Source organism: Taudactylus pleione, unplaced genomic scaffold, assembly GCF_031769625.1.
Source record: "Taudactylus pleione unplaced genomic scaffold, aTauple2 ptg000314l, whole genome shotgun sequence".
NCBI classification, from domain to species: domain Eukaryota; kingdom Metazoa; phylum Chordata; class Amphibia; order Anura; family Myobatrachidae; genus Taudactylus; species Taudactylus pleione.
Window position 1 is genome coordinate 15,617,703 of NW_028284715.1, and position 15,869 is coordinate 15,633,571.

A 15,869-nucleotide genomic window follows, 5' to 3' on the forward strand; every position below is an offset into this window, starting at 1 on the left:
GTATGCTACCCCTGTATAAACCCATATTTAGCCATCAAGGCTCTCCTGCCAATATAATTAAATATGGAGGAGGGGGTCTCCATTATCGGCCCCAGTAGTCAAATAAAAAAGTTCCTGACCACTGAAAGAGTTGCACTACTTTAATAATCTGCCACGTGGGGAAAAGTTCAGAAGTAGATGGTCGCTTGGCATTGTACTGCATTATCAATAAGAAATATAATAAGCATTTCCTTTACTAACAACCAGCAGCATTTCCTTTATTAACAAAAAAATTAATAAGTGTTTTTTGACATTTACTACCGTTAGGCATACTCTCTAACAAAACCCATCTACATTATTTTGATGCCCTTATCATATTTGGTTATGCTCATTTTTGGGTATTTTATGTTGGATAGCACAGCCAGGTTTCCCATTTTAAATATGTATTAAAAAAAAATAATAATATTTGCACACCAGGCTTCTTAAAAACTGCATATATTTTTATGCTTCAAACTGTTATACTTAATTTTGTTTTTTATAGATATACAGGTGTGTCCTTACACATCTTTGGTGCAGTCACGCTAAAAAGCCTCCCTCGGCGTGCCAGGTCACATGAGACTCTGCTAGAGCCGGGCGTCTTTTTTGGCAAAAAATGCAGCCATGATGCACTGTGATTCGACTAGGATGCACCGGCAGACACTGCTTGATATTCGACACTTGTATATCTGTGTGCACCTGAGTCTCCGAATCTGTATACGAAGTGCTACAATGTAGCAGCCGCAACTTTTTTTATTCCAAGTTCCGTTGTGCTTCATCTATAGACTCAGGTGCACACAGATATAAAAGTCTCGCATATCAGATTAATCAGCAGAGTCTGCTGGTGCGTCGTAGTAACATCGCATTGCGACAGACGCATTTTCGCCACAAAAAGACGACCGACGCTAGCAGGGTAGTACAGGACCTGGCGGCTCACTCACGCCAGGCGTATTGAGGCTAGATGTATGAGCACACATCTGTAATTATCTTGACCTTTTGCGGAAGTGCAAATCTTTCTTAAACCCAGAGAGAAAGAAAGCCCTTGTAACAAATAAAATAATTCTATTTGAATTTTTAAGATAAATGGTGAGAAAACATCTGTTCTTCATGAGGATTGGAAGAAATCCATTACTGTGGACCCTGCCCAAGGTCCTGAGTCTTCAACACTTTTGCGGAACAAAGTAATAAATGAAAAATAAATAAATGCGAGTGGGATAAATCACAATATAGGAAACAGGTTTGTTAATAAAGGTAAACCTTACCTGATCCAGAACCAGAGGAGTAATCATCATCATCAATTGGATAGATTCCAGAAGACTCTTCAACTGAAGTGTTATCAATATACAAGTCTTTGTCCGACGTTGTAGTGGGCCACTGTGAATACAAATTTGGAGAGGTTGAAGTGATCATATGGTTTTTCAAGCTTAAACCAAACCCCCTCCCCCCCCCAATTCCCGGACGGATCTCACATTTTATATACAAGATGGGTGTTTTTTTTTTTTTGTAGCATCACAATTACCCATTGCAGTTAAATACAAATGGATATGGAATAGAGTTTCATCAGCCCCTAATTAACATATTTGCGCCACTGACTACATTAATCTAGAAAGAACTGCATTGAGAATTTCAGACTGAGAAAACCGGAAGTCCAAAATCTATCAGAAACCATTAACAAGGAAATGTAGCCCCTTAATTTACTATGTCCATTGACCTCACTGAGGTACATCATGACCAATTATCGATGAGGCACTGAGGCCTATTTAAGAGACCAGCTGTGTTCCCAAGGACAATGGATCAGCCCACACTACGGCTATATAGAAATAGAGCACAATAATTCATGATTCAGTGCAGATACTTGAAGTTCTCTTTAGAAATGTGTAGGTTAAAGCGAATACACCTCTGAATGTTAATAAAATTTAAGTCAGATGGAAAAATTAAGGCGTTGGTTGAGCCTCAGGGATACAAGTCAAAACCATTTATCTTCTAGTTTGGGAAGCTGCTGAAGTAGAACAATGCCTTATTCATCTTTCGGTGTACTCCTGCAAGTGGCAACTGCCTTGCTATTGGCACTATAAAACAAAAACAAATGAAATCTATAGAACGTCACGCAGTATAAAAATACGGAAAACATTTAACGCCGACAAGCCCCAGCACCTATGTAGATTTAGAAGAAAGAAAAATAAATTAAAGATCCATTTTGTTGTGAATCAATTAACAAGGCTCTTAATCTCTGGTTTGACGGCTAGAACAAGCTATAAACAAAACGCTGTGCTATACCCAAAGGTACCAATTAAAGGGAAACTGCAGCTTCAGTACAGGCTACTCCTATACAAGAAACAGGTTAACACTTGTAAAGTTCTCACACTGCATATCAGATCGATTCGCCTTATTGCCTTCTCATTCAGTTAAACGTATGGTATAAATTATTGATACCACGAGTAGAAGGAGACTCTTTTATTGAAATAGTACATTTTACAAATAGTAAAAAGTCAAAGCTAAAAACCGGGCTTTTCACCACTTTCGGCGATTCATACAGGGGGATAACGTGGAGAAGGGTATTCCTTCTCCAGCGACACCCCTGCTTCGTGTATGAATCGCATCACCATACTTTTGAATGGTGAGTGCAATTCATAAAAGGAACAGAAAGCTCAGCTTCCTCTCCTGCATACAGAATCGCCATATGAGGATGGCGTATTCTGTACCACTGTAAGCTGCATACTTCCCTGTCCTGCACCCGGTGCTGGCTACGCCCCGTTACCCAGTGTCCATTGCAGCAGGTCTGACGTGACCTGCTGCTCTCGGACATTGGGGCATGCGCAGTGAGAATACCGGCATATCGTGCTCCCGATAGGTCTGTAATATCACTGCGTCCAGGGACTGCGGAGGGGCCCAGACAGCGCCCGACAGGTAAGTGTACATGAATGGCTACCAAACATCACTATATATTGCATCGATGTGATGCGATATTTATAGTGATGTTTTTCAGTAGCCACTTCATAATAAGGGGTCTATTCATGTAGAACATGAAGTGACGCTTACATAGAGGTATTTTGGCGGCTGCATTTTTCATGATGGACACTAATAACAAAAAAACAAACAAAAAAAACCCCACAACCTCTTATAGCAATGACCTTTTACAGTGCGGGGGATGCCTACGCAAGCTAAATCTATATATACAAATCTTACATTAATGCTTGCGCTGCCTGTGTTAGATCATGTCTCTAATACTAGGGTCACTGGGTCAGTGATTATCTGGATCTAGATCATATTTATCATACATGAAGCTTAGGTGATCAAACATATGCAGACACGAAGAGATAGGGATCATCATTAACAAGTGAGGCAGCGCTTTAAAAAGGTAACAGAGGGAGTGTATGAGCAACCGCAGCGATGTCACCTTAAGGTGGCATCAAAATATATGCATTTATTTACTTATTTATTTTGAAATAACTGGTAAAACCTTATGTAACCAACTAAACCCACCGGTTCCAATGACAATATACCACTTAGTTATTTATTTTTAACACTACGCACACCATTTATTCAATCACTACAAAGTGCTCATTAACAACTGTGACATTTGATTCTGTGTGTCATCAATATTTCATTCAGCACCACTGGATAGGAGCCTCGTGTGTGGGACAGATATTGCTGTAAGAACGTCGATGGCACTGGAAAGGGGCTCAATCCAAAATTGCAAAGCCACACTCAAGAACTCCTACACAGTAATATACCATCAACTCGTCATATTAATCCATCTTTACCGAAATGTACTATGACATAAACCTACAAGCATCCCTTTCATAGTCACACTAAACAATCTAGTGCAGTGTTTCCCAACATTGGTCATCAAGGCACAATATCAGCCCTGGGGTGGGTTGCATGACGCATCGCATTCAGAATGTCATGCATCCCGTCACTCTTCACATGCATGCTGGCGTTAATTGCACTGGTATGCATGAATGAAAACGCAAATGACCGCTCTCTAGGCATACTTACACACATTTAAGGACTCTTTCCCGGAGCAGCCGGAGAGGAGCCGCTTCTCAAACTATGGCCGTCATTATGCCCCAATATGCGTCATTTAGCCTCGCCCCCTCCCTACGAACCCGCAAATTTCTCGGGAAATCTCCCCATTCTGCCCACTTCACTAGGAAGTGGGCGGTATGTGGGAGATCTGCCTACTCTTATGGGGGTGGGGTTACCTGAAAAACCGTGAGCCTCCAGCAACTCCCTGGAGAGTAAGCAAGTATGTCTCTAGGTAAGAGCTGTCCTTTGCGAGTGAAGGACTCCTGGGTCGCTCTGGCATTCTTCTGCGCAAGTGTTGAAGGGCGCCTTTGCCTTGGGGTGCTCTGGATCCCTCAGAGTGGGGCTTTGCGAATAGAAGCCCATAAGCTTCTATTTTGCAATGCCATGTGAGGATGGCGTTGCCCACCGCATCAAAACCCTGTAATATATCTCATTCCGCGGCTTGATGCATATGAGAAATGCAGTCAGACCCCCAAAAACGGCATTTCCACCCCAGGTTTTAAGGCTATCATGCTTCAGCACAGATTGATAAATCAAATAACTGAGGTATTAATTAATTCACCTGTGCTCAAGTATGGCTATCCTTAAAATCTGGACTATTAGTATGTCTTGAGGACAGAGGTTGGGAAATACTGATCTAGTGACTCCTCAAATTTGAAATCAATGAATCCCCTTCAAGTATGATCTATCCCGGTGGTTCTCGGCCTTAACCCTCAAGTTTTCCCAACAGATCATGTTGGGCGGTGTCGGTCTGTGGAAACAGGTTGGATAATAATTACTGACCCAACAAAATAGGTTAACTCACCAGTGCATGATTAAAGAAATCCACAAAACATGACCTGGTTGTGGGACTGGAGTCGAGAACCACTGAGTTATTCATTAATTACCTCAAGGTTTTATTAGAAAATAAATATCATTTATTTTTACATTTTAAAAATTAAACTACTGCTCTTTCAGACATCCTTGCAGAGTGCACAACTTTCTCTTCACAGACAAATGTACAGTAGTCAGTTTGCTGTGGGCAAGTCCAAAAGCAACGGGTTAAGCTGCCCATCCACTAGGCGATTAAACCTAGCGATTGAGCGATAACGACCGTCTTTATCGCTCAATCGCTTGGTAATCGCCCGCAAATCGTGCAGTTTAATGTCTAATACGACCAGGGATGCGCGTGCACACTGATCGTATTGGGCATCTATCATCGGGCAAACAAGCTGGTCACCATGACGATAACGTCAGGTTCAGCATGTCACCAGATGAATGATGAGCCTGCACTGAACCACTGCTCGTTCAGTATAAGCACATCACAGACATAGAAATGACTGCTCCATTACAATGTCGTAATCGTGCTGTCGTTTCTATGTCGTGTAGTGGATGGGCAGCATTAGACTCGGACGTGAATATTAAATCAGCACTGTTGAGAACTGCAGTATTAGTCATGTTGCAACCCTCTGTGATCACCGCATGAATTAATATAAAATCACAGCATATGGATAGGGCTTACCATGCTCCATGTGAATTGTTACCAGCACTTTTACAGTGGAAGTCATGTAATGCGGGCTGCTTACTAAATCTGACTGTACATTTCAATTTCCCCAAAATGGTATTTTATCGCGGCAGGCCACTTGCTAAGCAGCTTTATCTGAATTTCTAATCTAGCTTAATAGACCATAGATACATGTGAAGAAGTACTTTCTATATAAATGTGAAGAATTACTTGCAATATGTTGTAGTTTACTTTTTTTTTTTTTTTATTCGTGTGCGCATAGGTGAATTAATTCCAATATGGCCCCTGGAGTGTTACACAGTAGATGACTAATCAATAATGAGATTACACTCAATTAACCTTCTATGTAATTGATTTAAACAAACATTTGTGGAACGTTGAAGCTGATATTTCGTAGAAGTAGATGCTTTTAAAAGATAGGCTCATAAAATGTATCTTACCACAGTTTATATCTGTTCTAGTTTAATGGCATACACCACGAGGATTTCTAGGTCCTATACCTGCATATATTCCCAAGCAGCTGATATAAACTAGAGATGAGCGGCTCGGTTTTGGCTCGGAATTTCCCGCCAAGTCCAGATCTCAGAACGAGGCAAAACGTCATAATTCACGGACATCTGTGCCTTCTTGTGTTGCGATGATATCCTTTTGGGGTTACTAGTAAAAGCGCACTGATAATTTTTGAATGCCACCATCGCATAATCAAATAGCTTTTCATGCTATTCTGTTTAAAAACGTGGTCTTGGCAACATAATGCAGCAGCGGTGGCTGACCAGGCGTATCTAGAGGACTATATGTGAAATCAACACTTGTAAGCGTGGCGATAAAGAGAACATGTACTGCTTTATCTGAGAGGCGTATCATAATATTGATTTACATCCAAATGTAAAAGAACCCCCAAAAGCAATTAGTAAAATCTACGTCTTGATGAAAACACACCGATACTTTTCAGAAAATACATATAGCCACAGGGATCACTGTGCCCTGGGGCGTATCTATAATGGGTGCAGGGTGTGCGGGGCACACGGGCCCACACAGCACACCCTGCACCCATAGGTATTTATAGTTACCTCTCCGCCGATTCCCAAAGTGCTGCTCCGCAGCGCCGGACCGCCATTGTAGAGCAGCAAACTCTCACAGGGAAAATGGCGGCGACCATTTTCCCAGTGATCTGCGCATGTGCACAAAAGATGTCCCCGGGAAAGTAGGCACGGGCGACATTTTCCTGGAGACCCGCGCATGCACTGTAGATTCTGGCATAAAGACAGAATATACAGCGCTCAGTGCCGCTGAGCCGCAGTCAGAGAGGAGGGTGCCCAATCGGAGGCTGCACACGGGACCCTTATTGCTAGAAGACCTACATTACTAAAATATGTATATGTTCAGAAAACTGACATTTGTCTCGGATAGTTTAGAAATACAGACACATCTAACTCACTGGCCAACTCTCCATCACTGCAATACTGACAAACATGTGTTGGACCATACAAGCTTTGCATGTTGCACATTTCATGTCATTGTTGTATTGTGATTTACAGCTTTATGTAATCCTGTGATCTCAAACCAAGCAGCTGATTTATTGCTTACACAGTTGCTTGAACACAATGATTAACGCCCAGATTATCCAAGTACAAGTATTTCGCAACCCCATTATAACAGAGCTACAAGGGCTGAGAGATGGGCACATAGGGGGACAAAGCAAGGCACGAGCATTTTGCTGGACCCTGAAGAGCACTTAATCACACAGACAGCTCCACTGATATTTGTATTCATTTGTCTGCCTAGTGAGTGCTAAAGTTATTTTATGCATTTGTTCCCAGTGCCTTCCAAATTCCATACTCTATCTCCCAGAGAGCAGATACACATATTAGGCGAGTAATATGTATTGGATTGGACGAAGAAATCCGGAAACCAGCAACACACAAAACTTGATTGGGAGTAGGGCCACACCATCTAAGGACAACAAATAAAGTAGTTGCAGATATCCAGCAATTAACTTCTAGCTATTATTCCTCAAGCACTATAAAATGTTAGCTAAGATGCGGATTAGTTGCTAATGGCAACTTCGCCATCCGCCCATACACCATCGTCACAGAAGGGGGCATAGCCTCACCTTGTTGGGGGCGCGGCTATGACTCTTATGGGTGCGAGTGCTGGTACTTTGTACTTTTATCCCTACCGATTAGTATCCCATACATTACAGCAGAGGTTCCCAAACGCCGCCATTACAGTCCAGGTTTTCCAGGACATTCATGCTTGAGCACAGGTGACTTAATTAGCACCTCAGTCATTTGGATTTAACCATCTGGACTCAAGCATGGATAGCCTTAAAACCTGGACTGTAATGGCGTTGTTTGGGAAACTCTGCATTATAGCATACCTCAAAATATTTGTGTAAAATCACATATATCACACCCAGGGGTCTATTTACTAAGCAGTGTTAGGAGACAGAGTGAAAAGTGATAAGGTGCCAGCCAATCAGCTCCTAACTGCCATCTCACAGGCTGTGTTTGAAAAATGACAGTTGGGAGCTGATTGGCTGGCACCTTATCACTTTGTCTCCTAACACTGCTTAGTAAATAGACCCCACATTTTCTAATAAGCACTTTGCGGGCTGCAAATCTGAATGTGATAAGCAGCTAGTTAACACAAAGTTTTGCATATCTGTGCTAGTCTATTATCGCATGGCTGTGATCTCACAGGGGAGAAAGAACGCGTAGGTCATTTTATAAGACAGTAGATGTCATAAACCTCTAGTCTGTCATCGCACACACTCAGATGACACTCAAATGATGGTGCTGGGGGAGTGTCTTGTTAGGGTCAGTGATTAGCCAATAGGTTGGTAGGATTTATAGGAGGGGGTGTGTTAGTAGGAGTTTTATGGGTAAGCAGCTAGTTAGGAAGGGTCATTAAATAGGCTTTATTTGCAAGATATAATAAAAGACTGACCAGTTTTCCGCGGCAAATTTGGTGTCCGTGTTTTTATTTAGTTAGATTAAGTTAGCTTTGTGTGTGGCTGAGTGTGTGGGGTGATCTGACGATAGAGAGTTTATAACGTAGCAGGGAACACTGCATGTTATATGTGACATGGTAATACAGCACCCAATCATATCAGCCAGTTGGGGTACTGGAGAATTCAGAACAGCACATCAGGGGTGTATCTAGGGATCCAAGCTCCCCTGGCAATGTAATGGACTAGTGCCCCCCCATGCAGTGCCCCCAGTAGTAACCCTCCAGTAGCAATCCCCCTATGCTGCATTGCCCCCATTAGTAGCCCCCCTATACAGTGCCCCCAGTAGTAGTCCCCACTATACAGTGCCACCAGTAGTGGCTACCCCCCTAAATTACCCCCAGTAGTGGCCACCCCCCTAAATTATCCCCAGTAGTGGCCACCCCTATACAGTGCCCCCAGTAGTGGCCACCCCTATACAGTGCCCCCAGTAGTTGCCACCCCTATGCAGTGTCCCCAGTAGTGGCCACCCATATACAGAGCCCCCAGTAGCAGGCACCCCCCCCCATGAATGCCCGCCCCAGTAGCGGTCACCCCCTATTTCAGTGCCTCCAGTAGTGTCCAACCCTATAGAGTGACCCCAGTAGTGGCCACCCCCCTAAATTGTCCCCAGTAGGGGCCACCCATATACGAGCCCCCAGTAGCAGGCACACCCCCCATAAAGTGCCCCCAGTAGCAGCCACCCCTTATTTCAGTGCCCCCAGTAGTGGCCACCCCCCTAAATTGCCCCCAGTAGTGGCAACCCCTATACAGAGCCCCCTGTAGTGGGCACCCCCCCATAAATTGCTCCCAGTAACGGCCACCCCCTATTTCAGTGCCCCCTCCTACACACACAAAGAAAAAAAAAAAAACTTACCTGACCGCTCTCACTGCGGTCTGCCCTACACTTGTGGGGCCGAGGGACTTGTCCACCCCTTGGCTACTGGTGGCACTGCCGGGTGGCGCCCCCCCTTTGGTCGGCGCCCCTGGCGAGTGCCATCCTGGCCAATGGGTAGATACGACCCTGCAGCACATTGTGCCTGCCGAAATCACAAGTGTTCACTCTCACCGGCCCATAGATGTACAAAGGAAAACTTGTGATGTCAGCCCTACCATATATGGCACTGAATTGAATACTCAGAGGCACAGAAATTATACACACATTTAACGAGTTGATCAAAACATGTTTGTGTATGAGCAGAGATGCATTTGCAAGACGGTTGACTATATCATAAGATACATGCGCAACTGGCACAGTTGTTTTTCATTCAATACCCATCACTCCAAACCTCGCACCCGGCTCATGTAGGTGCAGAATTATACATGCACACCGTACATAGCATTTCAGACACATAAAATAAAAACATGAAAAAAAAAAAAGATTGAAGCAGCAGACATGAAAATTCTAATTTCCTCACTGGCTGGCTCCCCTATAATGACGGTGTGATTTGCAGCAACATCAACCTCAGTGTTTATTGCTCTATTTGATTATGAATTACAGCTTCATGTGATCTGGCAAGCTCAGAACAAAAGTTTGATTTATTGCAATGGTACTTGGCAGAAATACTCTGATTAACACCCAACATATTCAATTACAAAAGGAGAAACATTTCCTACAGTACATATGCTATTTATCAAACTCCCATTGATTTTCTTTTTCTCAGATCAGGAGAGAAAATCAGTGACGGGAGAGATAGAAAATGAAGACTGCTTCTTATTTATTTATCTCAGTGCACATTGACCTTTAGGATGAAGCATCAGTCTGAAACTGAAGGACAGCAGGATTCCAATTCTACGCTTAAAACTCTAAGTGGTCTATGTACTAAGCCCGGGAGAGAGATAAAGTGGACGGAAAGTACCAACCAATCAGCTCCTGTCATTTTTCAAATGTACAGCCTGTAAAGTGACAGTTAGGAGCTGATTGGTTGGTACTTTATCTCTATCTCCAAGACTTAGTACTTAAACCCCTAATTCACCAGTGCGAGACTACCTGGCCAGTGCGATAAATGGGCAAAGCTGGCATGTAGGACATTTGTGTTGTTTTCTGTTGTTCGCCTCATTAATGGACTTTCTATACTTCTGGAGGTAAATGTCCAGTTTTGGGACACTGGTACAGAACCTCACAACAGTCGATGTTTTGGAATCGATGTACAATCACTACCCCACCTACAAAGTTGAATTCGTGTACATGTCTCAAGACCCATCGGGGCGGTGTCTAGAGTTTCCTATGTGCTGATCCTCACACCCCCTCCCTGTCCACAATACATCCCTACATTGCTACGATCACCATGACAGGTGCGAGTGGCAGCCGGTCAGTAAGATGTACCTTCCAACAGTCTGCGAGTAAGGACAGATGTTCTGGCTGTCAGGTCTGTACTACCCAAATTCTGACAGTTGGGGGTTATTGTGCTACAGCATAAAATCATTCCTGGCAATATATTTAGTGTTAGCAGAAGGGGACGGCATGCACAGGTGGACAGTGGTCACCTACCAAATGGATTAACCAGAATTCTCAAATATGGGCCGATTGATTGTGGCTTTGATTTTGGTGCCGCACATGTTGAAATATTAAGCCAACAATTCAATTTTGTATTGCGTGTTCCCAAGCTTAAGACATTTCAATGCCAAACTGCATTCTCAAAGGGTGTCTAATTTTACAGCCAAGTATAGAAAGCCTTGAACGTACTGGGGAACAGTCTAGGCTGCTTTATGAACAGGTACAGTGTGGCTGCGCCACCAAAAAAATTTTGCATTACAACCCTGCAATCGACCAGTTTTGAACACTGGACCGACCCAGGTCATAGTGCAGTGTGAACAGGCCCTTACCCGGGTTATCCAACCTGGGACTCAGCAAATACAACTGATTGGATGTTCCTGGGTCTCACTTGATGATGTCAGCAGCCAGACACACAGGCAGCACACTGCAGACAACAGCAGAGGTAGTATTCTGGCAGCCTGGAGGGGGTTAATACCACTACTGTCATTACAGTGATGGCTAATTGGAGTAATGAAGATGTGAACTGTACACACTGCTGTCAGAAGCCGCATCATGCTCTCACTGGCTGAATCAAACAGCAGTAATGCATAGACACTTATGAAATCAGGGCTACACAGTGGTAATCCATCAGCCATGATTCCTGCAATGCTGGGAGCACTCCACATCCCTCCCTTGTGTTCACTTTTGTGATCTTATCTTTGGGAGCCTGAAAAAGTCAGTTTTTAAAGATATTCATAGGGTTTTACAGGGCTGACCTGGGTTCAGTGTGAACGGGGCCAACCCGTGATTAATCTGGGTTGAAGGTGCAGTGTGAAAGGGGTCTGACGCGGGTCACAGCTGGGTTGGGACCAGTGTTCAAAATCCTGTATCAGAGTCGGGTTTGCGATGTGAAAGAGGTGTTAAGCCGCACACACACTAGACGATTTTTATGGACGATAGCGATATCGTTCAACAATATATTGTTTATATAGTTCAGAATGTCTACAGTGAACGACCAACGATGCGCGCTCCCGTTGGTCGTTAACGATGTCTTTTGTCGTCCGTACATGCAGGCCAATCTGACGATATCGTCAAGAATCGCCTCTTCAGAGATGTGGCAGGATGACTTCACTGAAAGATATCTTTAATAAGGTATATATTTCAGTGTGTACACCCAGTATCGTTTGTCCTGCACTACAGAAAGTTCAAGGGAAATCTTTCACTAATAGCATTCATACAGCACATCGTCTAGTTTGTATGAGCCTTTACTGTCAACAGTGAATGCAACCAATCAGCTCCTGACATTTTTCAGACACAGCCTGTCATGAGAAAGTTAGGAGCTGATTGGTTGGTACTTTAATCTCTCACAATTTTATCTCCAAGCTTTATTAAATCCCCCCATAGCTCTACTATCACCTACAAAAGGTGAATACAGTCACGAAACACTAGAAATGGGAAAACCAATAAGCAGCCACAAATGTTCTAAATTGCAGTTCTGGATGGTCCGCCTCTGACACCCTCGGACAGGGATAGCTAATAAGCTGCCAGTTAAAGTAAAACTTTTTTTTTTTTTAATCTACACTTTAATACATTGTAGGAATGTCTGGATGCCTGACTATATCTGTCTCTACCAAATAACAGCCTGGCGCTAATAAACTACAATTGAATAATAGACCACAGCTGCACAGACTTTTACAATATTAAGGTGATTGTTATATGTCATTTGTATACCATTACTGATATGCTTATTGTGTATTTATTAAACTCATGGTAGATTTATTTGGTGTCTTGAATTCATTTCTGCCACGTTAAGTATTTACTTGTAATTACAAATCCAATTAGCGCAACACCATCAGTGTATATCTGTCTCTATACAGATCTCCAAGTTATGGAAATATCTGCAAATTAGTTGATGTAAGAAACAAATGTTGGCTACATATAAAAAGGTGTAGTTTTAGCTTAGTCACTATGAAGGGAATATCCATCTGTGCTAGAGCAGGGGTTCTCAAGTACAGCCCTCAGGTACCCCAAACAGGTCATGTTTTGAGGATTTCTTTAAATAATAATGTACCAGTGAGTTCATCTATTTTGTTGGGTCACTAATTACCCCATCTGCTTCAGACAGAAATTCTCAAAACATCCTTTGGGAAAACTTGAGAGTCGAGTCTGAGAACCTCGACTCTCAAGTAAAAACTTTGCACAGTTGAAACTTTTTCTTAAAATACAAATATTTTGAAATCACTATTCACTCTAAATATATTGGTTAAAACTCTAACCAACTGTATGATTCAACATTTTTACTTACTTGTCATTTTGCACAGGTCCAGCAGTTATTACAGTGCACTCGATAAACAAAACGGAGCAAGAAATCCATTTTATAAAACCAACTAAAAGCACAACTCCTCCTTAATAAAACCATCCACCTATGTACACTAAATAAGGGGTTGGGGGCCCTCATCCAGTAATACCCATTACCCTAAGCAGAAATCCAGGACCTGGCACACTTCATTCATCCATACTATGGAAGAAGTTTTCATGGACACAACTTGTCTCTCTCCAGGTTTGGTGACACTACAAGCCCCAGTATGGTAAGCCATGTGACAGCTGGCAGGGCATGCTGGGACTTATACTTTCACAACACCTGAAGGGCAACAGGTGGTCCAGGCTTGCTGTATGAAAGGCATGAAATGCACTCAATTTCACACACACATAAAAAAAATTCCAGACTGAGTTTTTCAAAAGGCACTAACTCAAACACACTTTTCTGTTTTCCTTCCTACACTACATGAAGTGGGCAAGTGATTAAAGCTACTGGAGTAACTTTTCAGGCACGCAAGACATAAAGAGCTCACCTACTGGCCTTTGCTATTCTGTCCTCTAGTGATTACCACTACCCTGCCAGTGGTCAAATTGCAGGGCAGCCCCATGGAAACCCATATGAGGTCGCTCAAGCTCATACAGAAGAATGATGTTTTTAATACAGATTGTTCCTTTTAAAACCTCACAAAAGCAGCTGTAATCAATCGTGCTGGGCTCTCTGGAAGAGCCTTCTATGTTCAAAGCCATTTATTGATTAAGCTCCACATTGTGGCTTGAAGAATAGAACCTTTGTGGCAAGAAGTTTAAGTCAATTTGCCAGAAATTAGGACAGGTAAGGAATTGTAGTCACTCTATACATCCAAAAGCCCTTGGAGAGAGAAAAGAAATTGCGAGAAACCACATAAAATAAAAAGGAAGAACAAAATCGTCTTCGGCTTGTTTGTTGACCAGAAAATTAAGCTTGCAAATATGGCAACTACACAATAATGTGACAGTTTGTAATTTGCTAGAAATATGAAGAAATACGTTACCCTAGCTCTTAGGGGTTATGTATCGAGCAGTGAAAAGCGTAGAGGGTATGTGGTCAGAATACCGATAGTCAGGATGTCGGTGGCATAATCCCGGCACATGTCAAAATCCCAGTGCCGGCATCCCAACGGTAAGTACTGGGGTTAGGGGGAGGGTTAGGCACAGGCAGCGGGGAGGGAGTGTTAGGATACTGATAAACAGGTGTCGGGATCCTAAACCTGTCTGGATGCCGGCGTCGTGAATTCTGACCACCGGGATCCAGAGAGTGGGCAAATCTGTCAGCGATATCGTTGGTCGTGCAGGTTGTACCGTGTGTATGCACCATAAGTCATATTATTTCTTAGTTTTGAATAGTGCTGTCGGTAGGGCTACATTTTTCAGTTCACCCAGTCACACAAACTTGCTGACATTTTAATAAATGCTAAGCCCTAAGGTCAGAGGTCAGCAGAGACGCTTCAGTTTCGGCAGAACTGCAAGTCGCGGCTCCAGGGCACACTTGTAGAACCACACCAGCTGCCATAACTCTGCTCAGCACAAATGTGTGAGATTTTAAAGTGTTAAATTTATTTTTTATATATTAGTTTTTAAGATAGTCGATGACATTTATGAAGGTCAATGCAAAATGAAAGGCAATGTAACTAGACAAGCTGCTGCTTTAAAATGTTCTGGGAAACAATAATTAGAAAATGGTGGTTCCTATAGGGTCACAGCAGGTTGGGTATGTGATCCTGGCTGTCGCGGTGCCAGCTGTTAGAATACTGACAGCGACATCCCGACAGTCACAATCCTGACAATGGAAGGTAAGTTCCCTACACCTAACCCTTTCCCCTAGTGTCTAAGCCTAACCCTGAAGTAAGTGAGAGGGTTAGGTTTAGGGAGCGCAGCGGGGTTAGGGTTAGGCTTGGGGGGGGGGGGTGTTAGGGTCAGGCAGCCCTACGGGGGAGGGATAGGCCTCCCGGGGGGTGGTAAGGTTTAGGCACCCCCCTGGGAGGGTTAGGTTTAAGGTGCGGTAGGGGGGGGGTTAGGGTTAGTCACTAGGGCGGAGGTTAGGGTTAGGCACTAGGGCAGAGGTTAGGGTTAGGCACTAGGGCAGAGGTTAGGGTTAGGCACTAGGGCAGAGGTTAGGGTTAGGCACTAGGGCGGAGGTTAGGGTTAGGCACCACTAAGGGAGTGTTGGGGGGGGGGGGGGGGGGAGAGAGGGGTAGGAATGGGGTACTTACTTGCCCTGTCGTAATCCTCTCCCTTCGGGCTGCCGGCGTCCGGATATGAACTATTCAGCCGCCGGGACTTCATACCCATTCCCTGTAATACAGTGATGTGCGCAGCTGAACGTAACAGCGGTGCTTAGCCAAGAATTGAATGACCCTCCTACATCTACAGAGCCAGATCCAAGCTGGGATGGACCCAATTCTATTCTCTTCATAATATAATTCACTTTCCTTACTTATCTTTTATTATATATTTTGTAACTCCAGTGGAAATATGACGGGATGACATGATCGCTAACT

The 15,869-nt window shown here is 43.5% G+C and overlaps 1 protein-coding gene across 1 annotated transcript in view; it reads right to left on the reverse strand.

Moving 5' to 3' along the window:
- SDC2 (syndecan 2) overlaps positions 1-15,869 on the reverse strand; it is a 128,237-nt gene that overhangs the window by 24,962 nt on the left and 87,406 nt on the right. The window contains exon 2 of the mRNA XM_088442708.1: positions 1,278-1,389. Within this exon, the coding sequence (XP_088298834.1) occupies positions 1,278-1,389 (112 nt within the window). The remainder of the gene's footprint in view (positions 1-1,277; positions 1,390-15,869) is intronic.